Source organism: Dipodomys ordii, unplaced genomic scaffold, assembly GCF_000151885.1.
Source record: "Dipodomys ordii isolate 6190 unplaced genomic scaffold, Dord_2.0 Scaffold22, whole genome shotgun sequence".
In the NCBI taxonomy this organism is placed as follows: Eukaryota; Metazoa; Chordata; class Mammalia; order Rodentia; family Heteromyidae; genus Dipodomys; species Dipodomys ordii.
This window is the reverse complement of record NW_012267238.1, coordinates 4,893,314-4,907,333: the sequence shown is the minus strand read 5'-3', so window position 1 is coordinate 4,907,333 and position 14,020 is coordinate 4,893,314. Positions and strand designations below refer to the sequence as shown.

Here is a 14,020-nt window from a genome sequence, read left to right as displayed (position 1 = left end):
TCTAATTTCCCAGCTATAAGATTTAATAGCTCAGGAGAGAAGCCAGACTGACAAGAGGAATGCAAGGAATTAAGAGTCCAGGTCGTAGAGTCCTGTCCATGGTGCAGACAAAGACCTGGAGAGGGAACACATGTTTAAGAACTGACGTGTAAGAGTTTCAGTCACCTGAAAAACAGACTATGAGAATGGAGAGGGGGCCATGGGGACTGGAAGGCCAGAGAGTGCTGACCTCCACCCTGAAGACCAGGAGGACAGTCAGTCACTGCCCCATTCCCTCCAACTTCAGATGGAACAGAGAGCTAATCATTCATCTGGTCATAACACATTGTTGAATCCTTTTCTGCAAAGACTAGCAATTTCCTTTGAGGACTCTGTTTTGGAAATTAGGTGTCATTAAACAGAGTCCACTGGGACATCTGGCCTAAAGGAAAAACCAAAATACTAGACATCCAACCTACAGGCGGTCTTCAGGCTTAACTTTTCAAGGCCTGTTGCAGGAAACTAGAAATCCTGCATCTCCACAGACTTGCTGGGGACCTGGGCCTCTTCCTCTTCTCTCTACATCTCTTTCTCCTTGGCACTAAATTAGTGGAACAGCTGAAGTCTGAGGCTTTGCCAAGTTGAACCTTCTGTGATCTGCTAGAATTTATCAATTATTATTTTTAATCCATAAAAGATCTTCCTAAATAAAGAGAACACTAACCCTTCTTGGACTACTACAGTTCTGTCTTCATAAAGAAAGGTAGAGTTTGAGATGGTGAGGCCAAGGAAAAAGGCTTTGTAGAATGCTATGTTCTGGACACCCTAGAGCTATAGCTAGGACTGTGATACAACTGCTGAGGACCACAATGGTCCGCCTTCTCCACCCCTACTTTCTGATCCAGAACATTCAAGAATACTGGAGTAGGAGGGGGTACCATGGTAACACTGTTAGCTGGCATATGCGTCACCAAGCAGTCCTCAAAATAGGCCCCTGTGACAATCTACAGCAAGTGTGGGGAGGCAGGTTCTTCTAGAGTGCCTACCTGGGCCCCAAGCAAGAACAAACTCCATTTCCACAAGTGACCCAGAGACAAGAATGAGGAAGAGTCTAGCCCAGAGCATCTGAGGCAGGACTGGCATCACACTCCTCCAGCAGAGTGAGTAGGAACACCAGAGGACAGCATGCAGTAGGATGGGGCTGAGGGTCTCACCCAAGGCCACACAGGAAGTAGATGCATGCAGAGCAAGAGGCTCCTGATCTAGACTTCTGCTGGGAACTTGTAAAGGCTCTAAAAACAGGAGCTTAAGCTTTATAAAGCTTAAGCTTTATATAAAGCTCATATAAAGCTCTTAGGTTCAACATCATAACTATACCGCTGTCTATTTTGCACAGCAAAAAGACAGTGGCCTGCTGAGGATTCAGGATAGCTCAGTGGCAGAATAGGGATGCATGTACCCTAGATCCAAGTACCGGAAGTACTAGAGGCCAGTCAACTCTTACTTCTACAGGCTCCTTCCCAGGAAAAGTCATTGTAGAACTGTACATTGTAGCATCCTGTCTCCCTTGTCTCTGCCTTTCTACACCAGGACCATAGCCCAAATTGGTCAATCGAGGCCTGTAGTCAGTCTGCACATGCTTTATTTATACTCTCCTGTACTTGGATGTTCTTATTTGTCTTTCTAAGGTTAAAGATCCCTAAGTATCTTTCAAGACCCAGACTAAAGATCACCACTTTCAGGAACTCTCTCTTAATCTCTGATTTAGTTCCTTCACCCCCTAGACTTTCCAGTTGCCACTTCTTCCTTCTTTGATAGTGCTTGGCTCACACTGTACACATCCCCCCCCTCCAATTATCTTTCTCAAAGGCTGGTATTTTGATAGACATATAGAAATTTTTCTCAATGAACTGAGGATATGTTCCCACCTCGACAAAGATATAGATTCTCAGAGCATAAGTGTCCACAGGTGATCTGGGACTGCTGCACATATCAGAGAACAAATGGTGAGGAATCATTCACACAAAACTATTCCGTTAGTTTACAAAGCACTTTCCCACTCTCATTCTGAGAGCCTAGGATTTTTAACTATTTTGGAGATGGGAAATGAGATCTACAGAAAGGCAGTGAGTTACCCAGCCATGTGTCAGAGAAAAAGCAGGGCAAGGATCTTGGATCTCTCTGGGCTTCTAAGTGCTAGAAACCATGAGGTAAACCATGATGAGTATGGTTTCACCCACCAGGTGCTTATCCCTGTGGCTAGCTCACCAGAGTGTGAGGGTCTCTGGGGAAGCAACTAGCTTCAAGCCTCAGCCACCAGCATAGGCAGGCAGAGAGGAGGGCTGGGAAAAGCTCAGAATCACCTAGAAGCTAACAGCAAGGCTTACTGCCAAGACGGCCAGGAAATCCCATTAATGATTCATTCGTTTTAACAAATATTTACTGAGCACCTACTACCTGTGGCAGAGTGTTAGATGCTAGAAACACAAGATTGAGGAAGACAGACAAGAGTTGACATTCTTATGGTAGAGACAAATACCTAAACAGATACACAAGATATTTAGGCAATAGTAAGGGCTATGTAACTACAAGATGTGGTGAGATGGGGAGGGGGAAGGGAAGGGCTTCTTCCGGTGGGGTGGCTAGGGAAAGTTTCTGAAAGAAGTCTGAATGCCCAGAAGGCAGACCTGAAGGAGGCAGGAGGCAGCAGGTGCATAGACCCTGAGATGGTCTGGAGGACAGGAGGCTGGGAGATAGTGGTAGTTGCTCATGTAGCCTCAGAGGTCCTGAGGAAGAATTTAGGACTGAAGTATGGGGAGAGTAGGTAGCAGCAAGCAGTTCATCTGTTCTAAGGGAAAGGGGAGAAAGGGGGCTGCTGGTGCCTCCATCCACCAGAGCTCAAGCTTGGGAAGGAGGAGCTGCCTGCCATCAACAACTCATTCATGCCACTCATTCAGCAAATTGCAGAACTCCCACACTGAGCAGTGCTTAGCCCTTCCCGGACCCGGCTACAATTCATTGGTATAGGGAGGCTAACCACATACTTGGGCTCTAGGCTGGCTTTCCCACCTCTGAATAAGTCTCTTCTCTCTGGGGACTTCAGCATTCCCATCTGTGCCATGAGGGTTGGGCCGGATCCAGCAACAACAGATGCCTATGTTTTATGACTCAAACACTTGCTGCAGAATTTAAGGGCAGGTGAGTGAGGATAAGGCAAGATTTCCACACTGACTATGGAGTCATCGGCCTGCTAATAAAACTGTTGGCCCTCTTTTCCCCACCCTTGGCACTACAGGTAACTCCAAAGTGTGTAGCTGGGAAGGGAGGGGGTAAGTGATGAAGGGAGGGGGTAAAAGCTATCTAGAATTGAGGGAGGGGGAACATGAGAGTGACGTTTCACTCCCTCTCTGAAGTCTCCATTGCAGACCCTCAGGGATGGAAGGTTGGGAAGCTCCTTCCCATCCTCCTGGTTTATGTATGAGCCCACGCAACAGCTGTTAGAAAGGATTCCTCTACTGTATCCATATCTGACCCCTATAATACATCCTTATTCCCAGCTTGGCTCTTTGGAGCCCTGCAGACATCAGCTTAAGAATTTTACCACCACCATGTGCAGGATCCTGTGTTGAATCCCGAGGATACAGGCAAGCACCCAAGGGGTTATGGCCCAAAGAGTGTGAATACATATACAACCAACTACAGCTCCCATACCTGGCCCAGGGAAGTACTGCAGGTATTAGGAGATACCAAGACAAATTAACCCTATTACAGTCCCCAATACATACCCATCACCCACTCTCCTACAAAGAAACCAGACACCAAGTTATCTTTTATTATCACTCACCCAGCTCTGCACTTCCCTTCATAGAATCCATGGGCTCTCCTTGAATACTGTCACCAACAAAGTGTTTACACTATGTCAAAGCAGTGGGAAATTATCTGCAGAGGCAAACTAGGCCACTAGGGAGTGTCTTCAAAGACACTGGGTGCAACAGAGATGTCAAGATTACCCAAATGTGCTTCAGCACCCTCCCCTACCCCACCTAGTCTGTTACCAAAGTAAATCTCAGAGCTGAACTGACTGGTTTACATTTCATATTAGCCCTTGCTACATTCCATGATGGATTCTTGTGCCTGGTTTTTATAATTCATATTTCCAAGATCTGATAACAACATGGGAAATTCTTCTGGTATGATATGAAATGACTTGGTCAAAAACATCTTCTGAACTATAAATTCTCTTTAGTAACAAACTCTAAAATATGAGAACTGAGGGTCATGGGCTCCTGGACAGCTCACAGCCTGTGGACAGCAGAGTATAGGAAGGGATCCCCGGGAAGAATCACCACAGAGAAAATGTCCTAATCCATTAGCCAAAGACAAAAACATTGTAAACACATGAACATGGGCAAGTCCTTTCTTTCCCTGGTAAGTGCATCAAAGGGCACAGTGAATAGGGCACACTGAGTGGGAAAAGAGGCTGTCAGAGATTATTGGCTGGTGGGTGGGACAGATAGATGAGGCTCTCACTCTAGGATAGAGAAAGAAGTTCAGTACCTTTCCAAGGGCAATGTGAAGCACCCAGACTAAGAAGAAGGTCAGATAACCACAAGGAATAATGTCAATGTTAAATGGAGACTGGTCACTCCAGCCAGCATATTAGAAATGATTTTGATTAACAGTAAGAAATATTCATGATATAACCTTAAGGAGAAAACATAATTCAGAACTATATCTACAACAGGTCCTCAAGGTTTTGTGTATAACCTGTATAGAGAAAATACTAATGCTAATAGAAAACTATCATTGGATAGTTTATTTTTTCCTTTGGTGCCAGTCCTGGGGCTTGAACTCAGGGCATTTATGTGCAAGGCTAGCACAGTGTCACTTGCACCACAGCTTTTTGGTGGTTAATTGGAGCTAAGTCTCATGGACTTTCCTGCCCAGGCTGGATTCAAACCATGATGCTCAAATCTCAGCCTGCTGAGTAGCTTGGATTACAGATATGAGTTACTAGTGCCTGGCTCTACCAGTAATTTTTATTTTCTTCTTATCTGACTATATATTAAGATTTTCAAGCAGGGTGCTGGGCCTGTAATCCTAGCTACTCAGGAGGCTAAAATCTGAGGACCACCGTTCAAAGCCAGATCAGGCAGGAAAGTCCTTGAAACTCTCATCTCCAACTAACGACCAGGATATCGGAAGTGGCACTGTGGCTCAAGTGATAGAGCACTAGCCTTGAGCTGAAGGGCTGAAGGACAACTCTCATGCCCAGAGTTCAAGCCCCATGACCAAAAAAAATTTTTTTTTCACTAAAAGATTATTTTTCATTATGAAGGTGAGCGAGCAGGCAGTTAACTACTAAAGAAAAACACCGCCTTAGAGAAGTTCAGCAAGCAGAATACTGGCTTAGGAGGAGAGTTTTTTGTTGTTGTTGTTTTGGTTGGTCATGGGGCTTGAACTTCTGGGCCTGGGCACTGTCCCCCAGCTCCTCAGCTCAAGGTGAGCACTCTACTACTTGAGCCACTGCGCCACTTTCCATTTTCTGAGTGGCTTATTGGAGATAAGAGTCTCACAGACTTTCCTGCTGGCCTTGAACTGTGATCCTCAGATCTCAGCTTCCTGAGTGGCATGAGTCACTGATGCCTGGCAGGAGGAGAGTGTTCATGCAAAATGGACCAAGACAATTGAGATGACTTCCCAGGGTCTCCTAGATTTGTATTTAATCCCCCACTCAAGGGAGGGGGGAACTGCCTCAGTTTCTCTAAGTGTAGGTAAAGAGAGTGGGAGCGAAAGGAATGCTTTTTCTTGCACAGGAAAAACAGGCATTTGATTTCAACTCTGCCCCTAATTCACTGAGGACCTCAGTGCTACCCTGGAGGACAACCAGCCCCCTCCTTCTAAGTATATCCAGAGTACACCATGCTCAGAGTTGTTACTGAATGGGCTTTGCAGCCTGGGCTGGCAGATGGGAGTGGGACCGAAGACAGTATGGGTACACCCTTTTTAGCCAGGCATGTACCCCATCCAGTGGCTGCTTTAGGAGATTACAAAACCCTTTCTATTCGGCTGCATCCTGTCTCTCAAGCCAAAGTTTGTTCCACCTGGTGAAGGAGAGAAGGGAGGGAACTGCCAGGGGTCAGAAACAGTATGGGGGTGGAGGGAGGGGGGTGATGTTGGGGAGGAGCTAAATATCCTGAATAACTGAAAAGGGTGGATGGTGTCGCCCTTATCATAAGCTGGGGGACTGGAAGTGATGTAACCCATGTTGCAAAAATCAATGTGTGCCAGAATGGGGAGAGAATGAACCTAGACTTGTCTAGGTTGCCTGGCTGCCTGGATCAGATGAACAAGATGATGGGAGCCGGGAGAGTCTCCCCTCCAACCACCCCCCCCTCCCAAAGGAAGATTTGGGACATGGTGGAGAATGCTTGCAATGCTGGCGCCCAGGAGGCATCAGCAAGGGGAGATCGTGAGTTCGAACTCAGTCCAGGATACACAGACCCAGTCCCAGAAAAGAGGGAAGAGGAAAGGAGAGGAGAGGAGCTGGGACCTCATCTTCACTGGTCAGCCCTCCAGCACAGGTATGCAGTTTCATGTCCCCAGGATGAAAGAAAGCCCCCGGTGTGACACTCACCCCATTTCCCAGATCTCTCTGGGGACAGCTCGCCTCCTCCATTCGAGCTTTCGCCCCGGGCAGCGCCGGTCCGGCGCTCGCCTCGCAGGACCCCTGAGTAGGCAGCTATGAGGGTCTTCATGCTGAAGCCAGTGCAGCTCACAGCCCGGAGGGAAGCCGCTTCACGCCGCGCCCCTGGCCCATGCCCTGGCCACCGGGGCCAGGGCTTCGCGCAGAGCACGGGAGCCTGGGGACGGTGCCTAAGCCTTGGCGGCCTCGGCACCGGAGCTGGGACGAGTGGCCGGCGGCGGTGCGCCGAGCAGCCAGAAAGCGAGCGAGGCGCGGCCACTGAGCCCGCGGCGGGCTCGGAGCGCGCTTTATAACCTCACAACGGGGCGGGGCGCGACGCGGAGGGGCGGGGCGCGATGCGGGGGGCGGGGCGCGACGCGGGGAGGCGGGGCGGGCCGTTCCACCCCCGCGGCTCACCCCACGTCCTCGCGGGGGGTGGCGCGCCTCGGTCTTGGCTTGGTACCCTTCGTTCTCCGGCCCTGCCTGGGCCTGCCCTGCCCCAGCTGGACAGAACATAGTCCAAACCTGGAGCTTGACCGCCCGTCTCAAGGGGAGCGCCTGGTTACTCCAGATGCCTTCTCAGCTCGCGCCCTCGGCCTCCCCCAGAGACTTTGGTACGGCCCGGCAGCTAGAACGTGGGCCGGGAAATTGAGCACGTGCCGGACGGTCTGAGGCGCTTGTGTTCTTTTCCTTCGGCTGAGTCTCCTTTGGCTGCACATGCAAAGGCGCCTTGGCCAGTGGTGCTGGGATTAGCTGGGTTAAGGCTGGGATTAGCTGGGCTAAGGCTGAGCTTCCTGCTTACCTAAAATGCTACCTACCCTTCCATTTATTAAGAGGCATCAGAAACCATCTGTATACACTGTTGGGTACTGAAGACCCTGTCCTCTGCTGGCGTAGGTGAGCGGGTGGCAGGAAGGAACACTCACTGATACTGGCAACAGTCCTGGGACAGGAGTGAAGCCAGGGCCCGCTGGAGCCACAGACAGGGGACCCTGCCTCCCCCTGGGGGAGGGTACACTGCTCAGAAAGGTCTATATAGGACAGATGTGGAATCCTACCTGGCGTTCAGCTCTGGTCCTGCCATTCTAGAGCCTCAGTGTTCGTGTCTGTAAAGTGAGAAAAATTATGGTGAGGTACTTGGAGAGCTAAGGAGGTGAGTCATGAAAGATGCTTAACTTGCACCTACAAATGGTTTGAATTTTTTAATTGCCCACGGATGAATAGTTTTGCACACGAAGGATGTGAGTGCAAGGCTGGACAGGCATATAGTTTTAGGGAAGTCCGCATGTTTGGGTGTGGAATATGTGGAACCCAGGCAGTAGGGGCAAGATCTTGTGTATTGTTCTTCGACGCTGAAGTGGGAGTGGGATTTAGAGAGAGCTTTAAATATTGTAGCAACAGTATGGGAGACAGATAAGAAGGTCTGTAAGCCTGGAGGGCTGTGGGAAAGACTGTGAGACCGAGCTGGGCATGAGTGGATGAGGCTCAAGACAGAGTAGTGGTCAATGGATTGGAGGGAAGGCCTGGTATCAAGAAAAGCATTGGGAGTGATTTATCAGATGTGGGGGGCAACCAACATGTTTGTGAAAAGACTGTTTGGGGGCACAGCATGAGCAGGCTGCCTGCCTTATTAATTGCACTACGAAAAGAGAGTGAGTCTTTGGTTTTGAATCTCTTCTTTTCACAGGTAAAGGGGGAAATTCAAGAGTCACAGTCCCAAGGCAGCATGTGACAAATGCTACCGGTGAGACCTAGGAACATATCCATTTATTTCGCTCCCTCAAAGCCACAAAAGTAAATATCGTTGAGAAAATAGAACCCGGAGGCTGATGCAGTGGCTCAAGCCTACAATCCTACTTGGGAAGCAGGGATAGAGAATGGTGGTTCAAGGCCCCCACCCCCAAATTATTGAGATTCCATTGTAACCAATGGCTGTGTGGTGATGATCAGAGCCTGTTATCACAGCGATGGGGAAAGCACAACAGCTGGATGAAGTGATGCATGCCTGTCACTCCAGCACATAGGAGAAGTGAAGTCCAGTCCAGCTGTACATAAATGGAGGCCTTATCTGAAAAAGGAACCAATTCAAAAAGGGATGGCAGGGTAGTTCTGGGTGACAGAGTGCCTGCCTAGCAATTTTGAGGCCCTGAGTTCAAACTCTAGTACTAGCAAAAATAGAAAGATAAAAAAAGAAAATGGAAACCTGAACTTGTAAAGAGAGGAAGAGAAAGTATACCAGGCAAGAGAGGCCAGCATGTGGTAAGGACTTGAGGCTAGATGAGCTTGATGCCTTTTGGGAAACTGAGGGAAGGCTAGTGGCATGCTACATCAGCATGGTGTGTACAAAGGTGTGAGTTGGGGATAGGGTAGTATATTTTTGGGCAAAGAAGGATGCAGACAGGTAAATGCTGAAGGTATCAGTAGATTCTTGGAGGTAAGATGCCTATAGGCCTGGAAGACCACTGTGTGGCTTGTGCCTGATCTACAAGAGTCTCTTGTGGAGGTGGCCTTGGACTAGAACCCATGATCCACCCACTCAGCTTAGTGTGATCTAAAGGGTAGTGCTTGAGTTGGGGGCAAGATGCCTGGGTTTTAGCCTATTTTTAACCTACCTAATTCACCAGGTGTCCTTAGGCATCTTTTTTTTTGAGGGGGGGGTCTAGTCGTGAGGCCTGAACTCTAGGCCTGGGTGCTGTCCCTCAGCTCTTCAGCTCAAAGCTAGCACTCTACCACTTGAGCCACAGCACCACTTCCGGCTTTTTTCTTTTTGCTTATGTGGTGCTGAGGAATCGAACCCAGGGCCTCAGGCATGCAAGGCAAGCGCTCTACCACTGAGCCACCTTCCCAGCCCCTCCTTAGGCATCTTGTCTAGGCTTGTCTAGGCTTGTCTAGGCTTCTCTGGGTTTCCGTTTCTACATTGTAAAATGGGAGTGACAAGTTCTGGTCTTACCAATTTCACTGGAGAAGTCATCAGATGTAAAGGGTGTTACCACTATGCCAGGACAAAATAACATCTCACTATCTTAATGATAATAAGTAGCAAGGTTTCAGGTAAAGGAGGATCATTTGAAACATTCAGATCCCAAGTCAACCTACTTCAGCACATTTTTCTGTGCACCCTTTTTGGGTCTAGTGCTGATTAGGCTATAGGAAATCAGACTTAGCACCTGCTTTTTTTTTTTTTTTTGGTCTGTCATGGATCTTGAACTCAGGGCCTGTGTACTGTCCCTCAGCATTTTAGCTCAAGGCTAGTGCTCTACCACTTGAGCCACAGTGCCACTTCCAGTTTTCTTGTGGTTTATTGGAAAGTTTCACAGCTCTTCCTGCCCCGGCTGGCTTTGAACCATGACCCTCAGATCTCAGCTTCCTGGGTAGCTAGGATTACAGGCCTGGTAGCACCTGCTTGTGTGGAGACCTAACCAAGCGATGGTCACTCAATGGTAGCCAATGGTCACAGGACATCTAGGATGTGATACAGAGAAACATGGAGGCCGTGACAAGGCTTCCTATGCTGTCACTATCTAGGGTGTTTGCTTCTCCACTGGGCCAGGGGCTACTCAAGGGCAGGGGCTTCATCCCTCTGTGGTCAAGTGTGGTTTGTCAGAGAGGCTCAGCCCACAGTGAACGAGCCAATGAGGATAGTAGTTAGAGACAAGCAGGAAATGGTAAATTGGAAAGTCAAAGGGATCAGAGGATGAGTCTTATTGTGTCAGAGGAAGGGATTGTATATATACAAGCTTTAGGTTAGATTTCGGTGAGGCATAGACTTAGGATGGGATCTCCAGGTGTGTCTAGAAGGATTTAGGCACAGGGTAGGTAGGTAGGGTTGCAAAGGGGAGGGGAACCAAATGAGAGAGGCTGATGCCAGACTAGAACTAAAGGGTTCTGTGGTCCTGCTATGAAGCTCAAGCTTCATCCTCTTTGGGGTGGACCAAGGGAAAGTATGAGCTTCAGGGATCAGATGGTGGGTTAGAAAGATAGGTTGGGCTGTAGTATGGAGGTAGGGGCTTAGAGAACCTGGCTGTAAAAATCTGACCCAATGGTTGCACCCTTCATATGCGGAAACATCTGCATTCAGATGAAGGCCAAAGGCTGAGAAGCAAAGTCCATTGCTTCTGGGTCACCTCTCAGAGCATCAGTCTCTGGCATCCTGACTAGTAGAATGCTCTCTGCCATCTTCTGTACCCATGACTACTGCTTAAACACGTTGGTCCAGAATGGAAAACCAGACCCAGAGTTAGAACTACCCAAAGCGGACATTTCTTAGAAGCATTCTGTATCCTGGGCCTATTTTCTGCATGGGCTGTTCCCAGCAAGCCCTGGTATCTGGTTCTGTCTCCACACATCCTAGCATGCCTAGGTTTCCTATAACAACCTGTCTTGAGTTCCCATGGGTAAGCCTGTGTGCTAGGACTTGGTCTACCTCTCCTTCATCACCTGCCAATCCAAACCACAGGGGTTCTGGTCAAACTAGAGAGATAAGTCACACTTCCAAGAAGGCTTCACCAGAGTGGGCTTTTACCAAAGGTGGTATGTCCTAGCGCTCCTTGCAGTCACCAGAGCTCAGCTGCCACTAGGAAATATGTGTGTGGCCTTGCAGTTCCAAAAGTGTTTGATACATGTAGGCTGAGACACACTACAATGGATGGGAGCCCTAGCCCTCCACCACCCAGAGAAGGCCAGTGACTATAAAATCTATCCACAAGGAGGAAGATGCTTCCCTCCAGACACAGGGAGAATGCAACAAATGTCTGCCAAAATCCTGCTCTGGGCTTACATAGGCTTACCCAGTCCTCATGTCCATTCTGCAAGAGTAATTCTCACTTCTTTGTAGATAGAGTGCTGAGAGGTGCAGAGACCATAAAGTAGCACATACTGAGCAGCTCTAATCAGAAACCTGACTTCTAAAGTACTTGTAGATCCAAGCATGTTGGATAAAGGATGTATACAGTCTGTCATAAAGCCCAGGTCCTCACAGCATGTAACCCATGGATTCTTCTCTGCCCCACAGGGCTGTAGGAAGGGGCTACCAGTCTTGTGCTAGTGGCTCATGCCTGTAATCCTACTCAGGAGACTGGGATCTTTGGATTGTGGTTCAAAGCCAGCCTAGGCAGGAAAGCCCGTGAGACTCTAACCTCCAATCAACAACCAGAAAACTGGGAGTGGCACTGTGGTTCAAAGTAGTAGAGCACTTGCTTTGAGCAAAAAAGCTCAGGGACAGTGCCCTGGTCCTGAGTTCAAACTTCACAACTGACAAAAAAAACAAACAAAACCCCCAAAACAAAAACAACTTAAACCAAAGGGCATTCCATCACAGCTTTGTGAGGTCATTCCCATTTTCCAATTAGGAAAACAAGTTTGGGGAATCAAGAGCTTGCTAGATATCAGGGATGGAGTAAAACAAGCCAGTCTCATGGCCACAGTTAGGATCTGTTGGGGTTAACCTCATGGGGCTCACCTCACTTGGAGAGGAGGAGGGCAGAGGTTCAGACAAGGGGAGGGTGGCTAGCAGGACTGGCTCCTGTCTCTTCTGTGGGACTTTCCCACAGAAGTGGGAACTTGAACTTTATTTGAACTTTATTTTCAGAGCAGTGGGGAGCCATAGTCCCCCACTCCTGCCATGCCCAAGGGTAAGTTATTCAGTTTTGTGTTTTACAAAGATCATTGTCAAGCAATGACTACCTCTGCTTTTGTTTGTTTGCAGGATTAGGGTTTGAACTCATGGCCTCACGCTTGCTAAGCAGGTGGGTATTCAACCACTTGAGCATGCTCCCAACCATTTTTTGAGTTATTTTTCAAATAGGATCTCATATTTTTGTCCAGACCAGCCTTGACCCACAATCCTCTGACCTATTCCTCCTCATAGCTGGGACCACACGATGGCCTGGAGAGCCTATTTCAACTTCCAGAATAGCTAGTGTTACAGGCTTATCTCAGCCTTTTGTTGGGCTCTCTGTAGGATACAGCCTACTCTAAAGAGTAACTTGAGAAAAGTATAATGTAAAATCTATTTATCAATCCAATTAAAAATGGGCTAAAGACTTAAAGAGAGACTTCTCTGAAGAAGAAATAAGAATAGCCAATAGACACATGAAGAGATGTTCAACATAACTGGCCATAAAATAAATACAAATAATTGAGATTTCACCTTACCCCAGTTAGAACGGCCATTATCAAAAACAACTAACAGGGCTGCGAAGGTGGCTCAGTGGTAGAGCACTTGCCTTGCATGCATGAGGCCTTGGGTTCGATTCCTCAGCATCACATAAGCAGAAAAAAAAGCCGGAAGTGGCACTGTGGCTCAAGTGGTAGAGCAGTAGCCTTGAGCTGAAGAGCTGAGGGACAGTGCCCAGGCCAAGAGTTCAGGCCCACGACTGGACCCAAACAAACAAACAAACAAACAAACAAAAACTAACTAACAATAACGGATGCTGGCCAGGATGTGGCCAAAAGGGAGCCCTACTGCACTGTTGGTGAGAATGTAAACTTGTTTGACCACTCTGGAAAGCAGTATGGAGGTTCCTCAAAAGACTAAACATAGAGTTTCCCTAAGACCCAACAATCCCACTCCTGGGTATTTATCCAAAGTACCACAAACCAGGCCCCACTAAAGCCACAGCACAACCATGTTCATTGCAGTATTGTTTATCATAGCTAAGATTTGGAATCAACCCAGATGACCCTCAGTGGATGAATGGATCAAGGAAATGTCATATATATACACAATGGAATTCTATGTTTCCATCCAAAAGAATGACATTGCCCCATTCATCAGGAACCAGAAAGACTTGGAAAAAATTATAAGTGAAGTAAGACAGACCCAAAGAAACATAGGCTGCATGTTTCCCTTCATTTGTAATAATTAGAATGTGCCTATAAATCTACAATTAGGCCCAATGATAGTAAAAGACAAAAAAATTACACTTGGGCATGATTAATTAAACAGGACTCTAAACATTCACCCAGACCAAATGAAGATATTCTTAGGAGAGGATCACAAGGGCTCAATAGTTATGTGCATATGACCATATAAAATGAAGCTTATCAAAATGAACTCCAAGAAATGGAGACAAGAGGTGTTTTTTGTTGTTGTTGTTGGTTGTGGGGCCTGAATTCTGGGCCTGGGAACTGTCCCTCAGCTTTTCAGCTCAAGACTAGCACCCTACCACTTGAGCCACAGCGCCACTTCCGGCTTTTTTCTGCTTATGTGGTGCTGAGGAATCGAACCCAGGGCTTCATGCATGAGAGGCAAGCACTCTACCATTGAGCCAGCTTCCCAGCCCTACAAGAGGTTTTTTATTGTACTGTTTGTGGTTCTTATTTTCCTTCTTTCCCTCCTTCCTTCCTTCCTTCCTT

At 47.8% G+C, this 14,020-nt stretch overlaps 1 protein-coding gene across 1 annotated transcript in view; it reads right to left on the bottom strand.

Moving 5' to 3' along the window:
* The window catches only part of Dgat2 (diacylglycerol O-acyltransferase 2), a 34,867-nt gene extending 27,939 nt beyond the window's left edge, over positions 1 to 6,928 (bottom strand). The window contains exon 1 of the mRNA XM_013014204.1: positions 6,617 to 6,928. Coding sequence (XP_012869658.1) covers positions 6,617 to 6,737 — 121 coding nt within the window. The 5' untranslated portion in view covers positions 6,738 to 6,928. The remainder of the gene's footprint in view (positions 1 to 6,616) is intronic.
* Between the last annotated feature and the right edge of the window lie 7,092 nt (positions 6,929 to 14,020).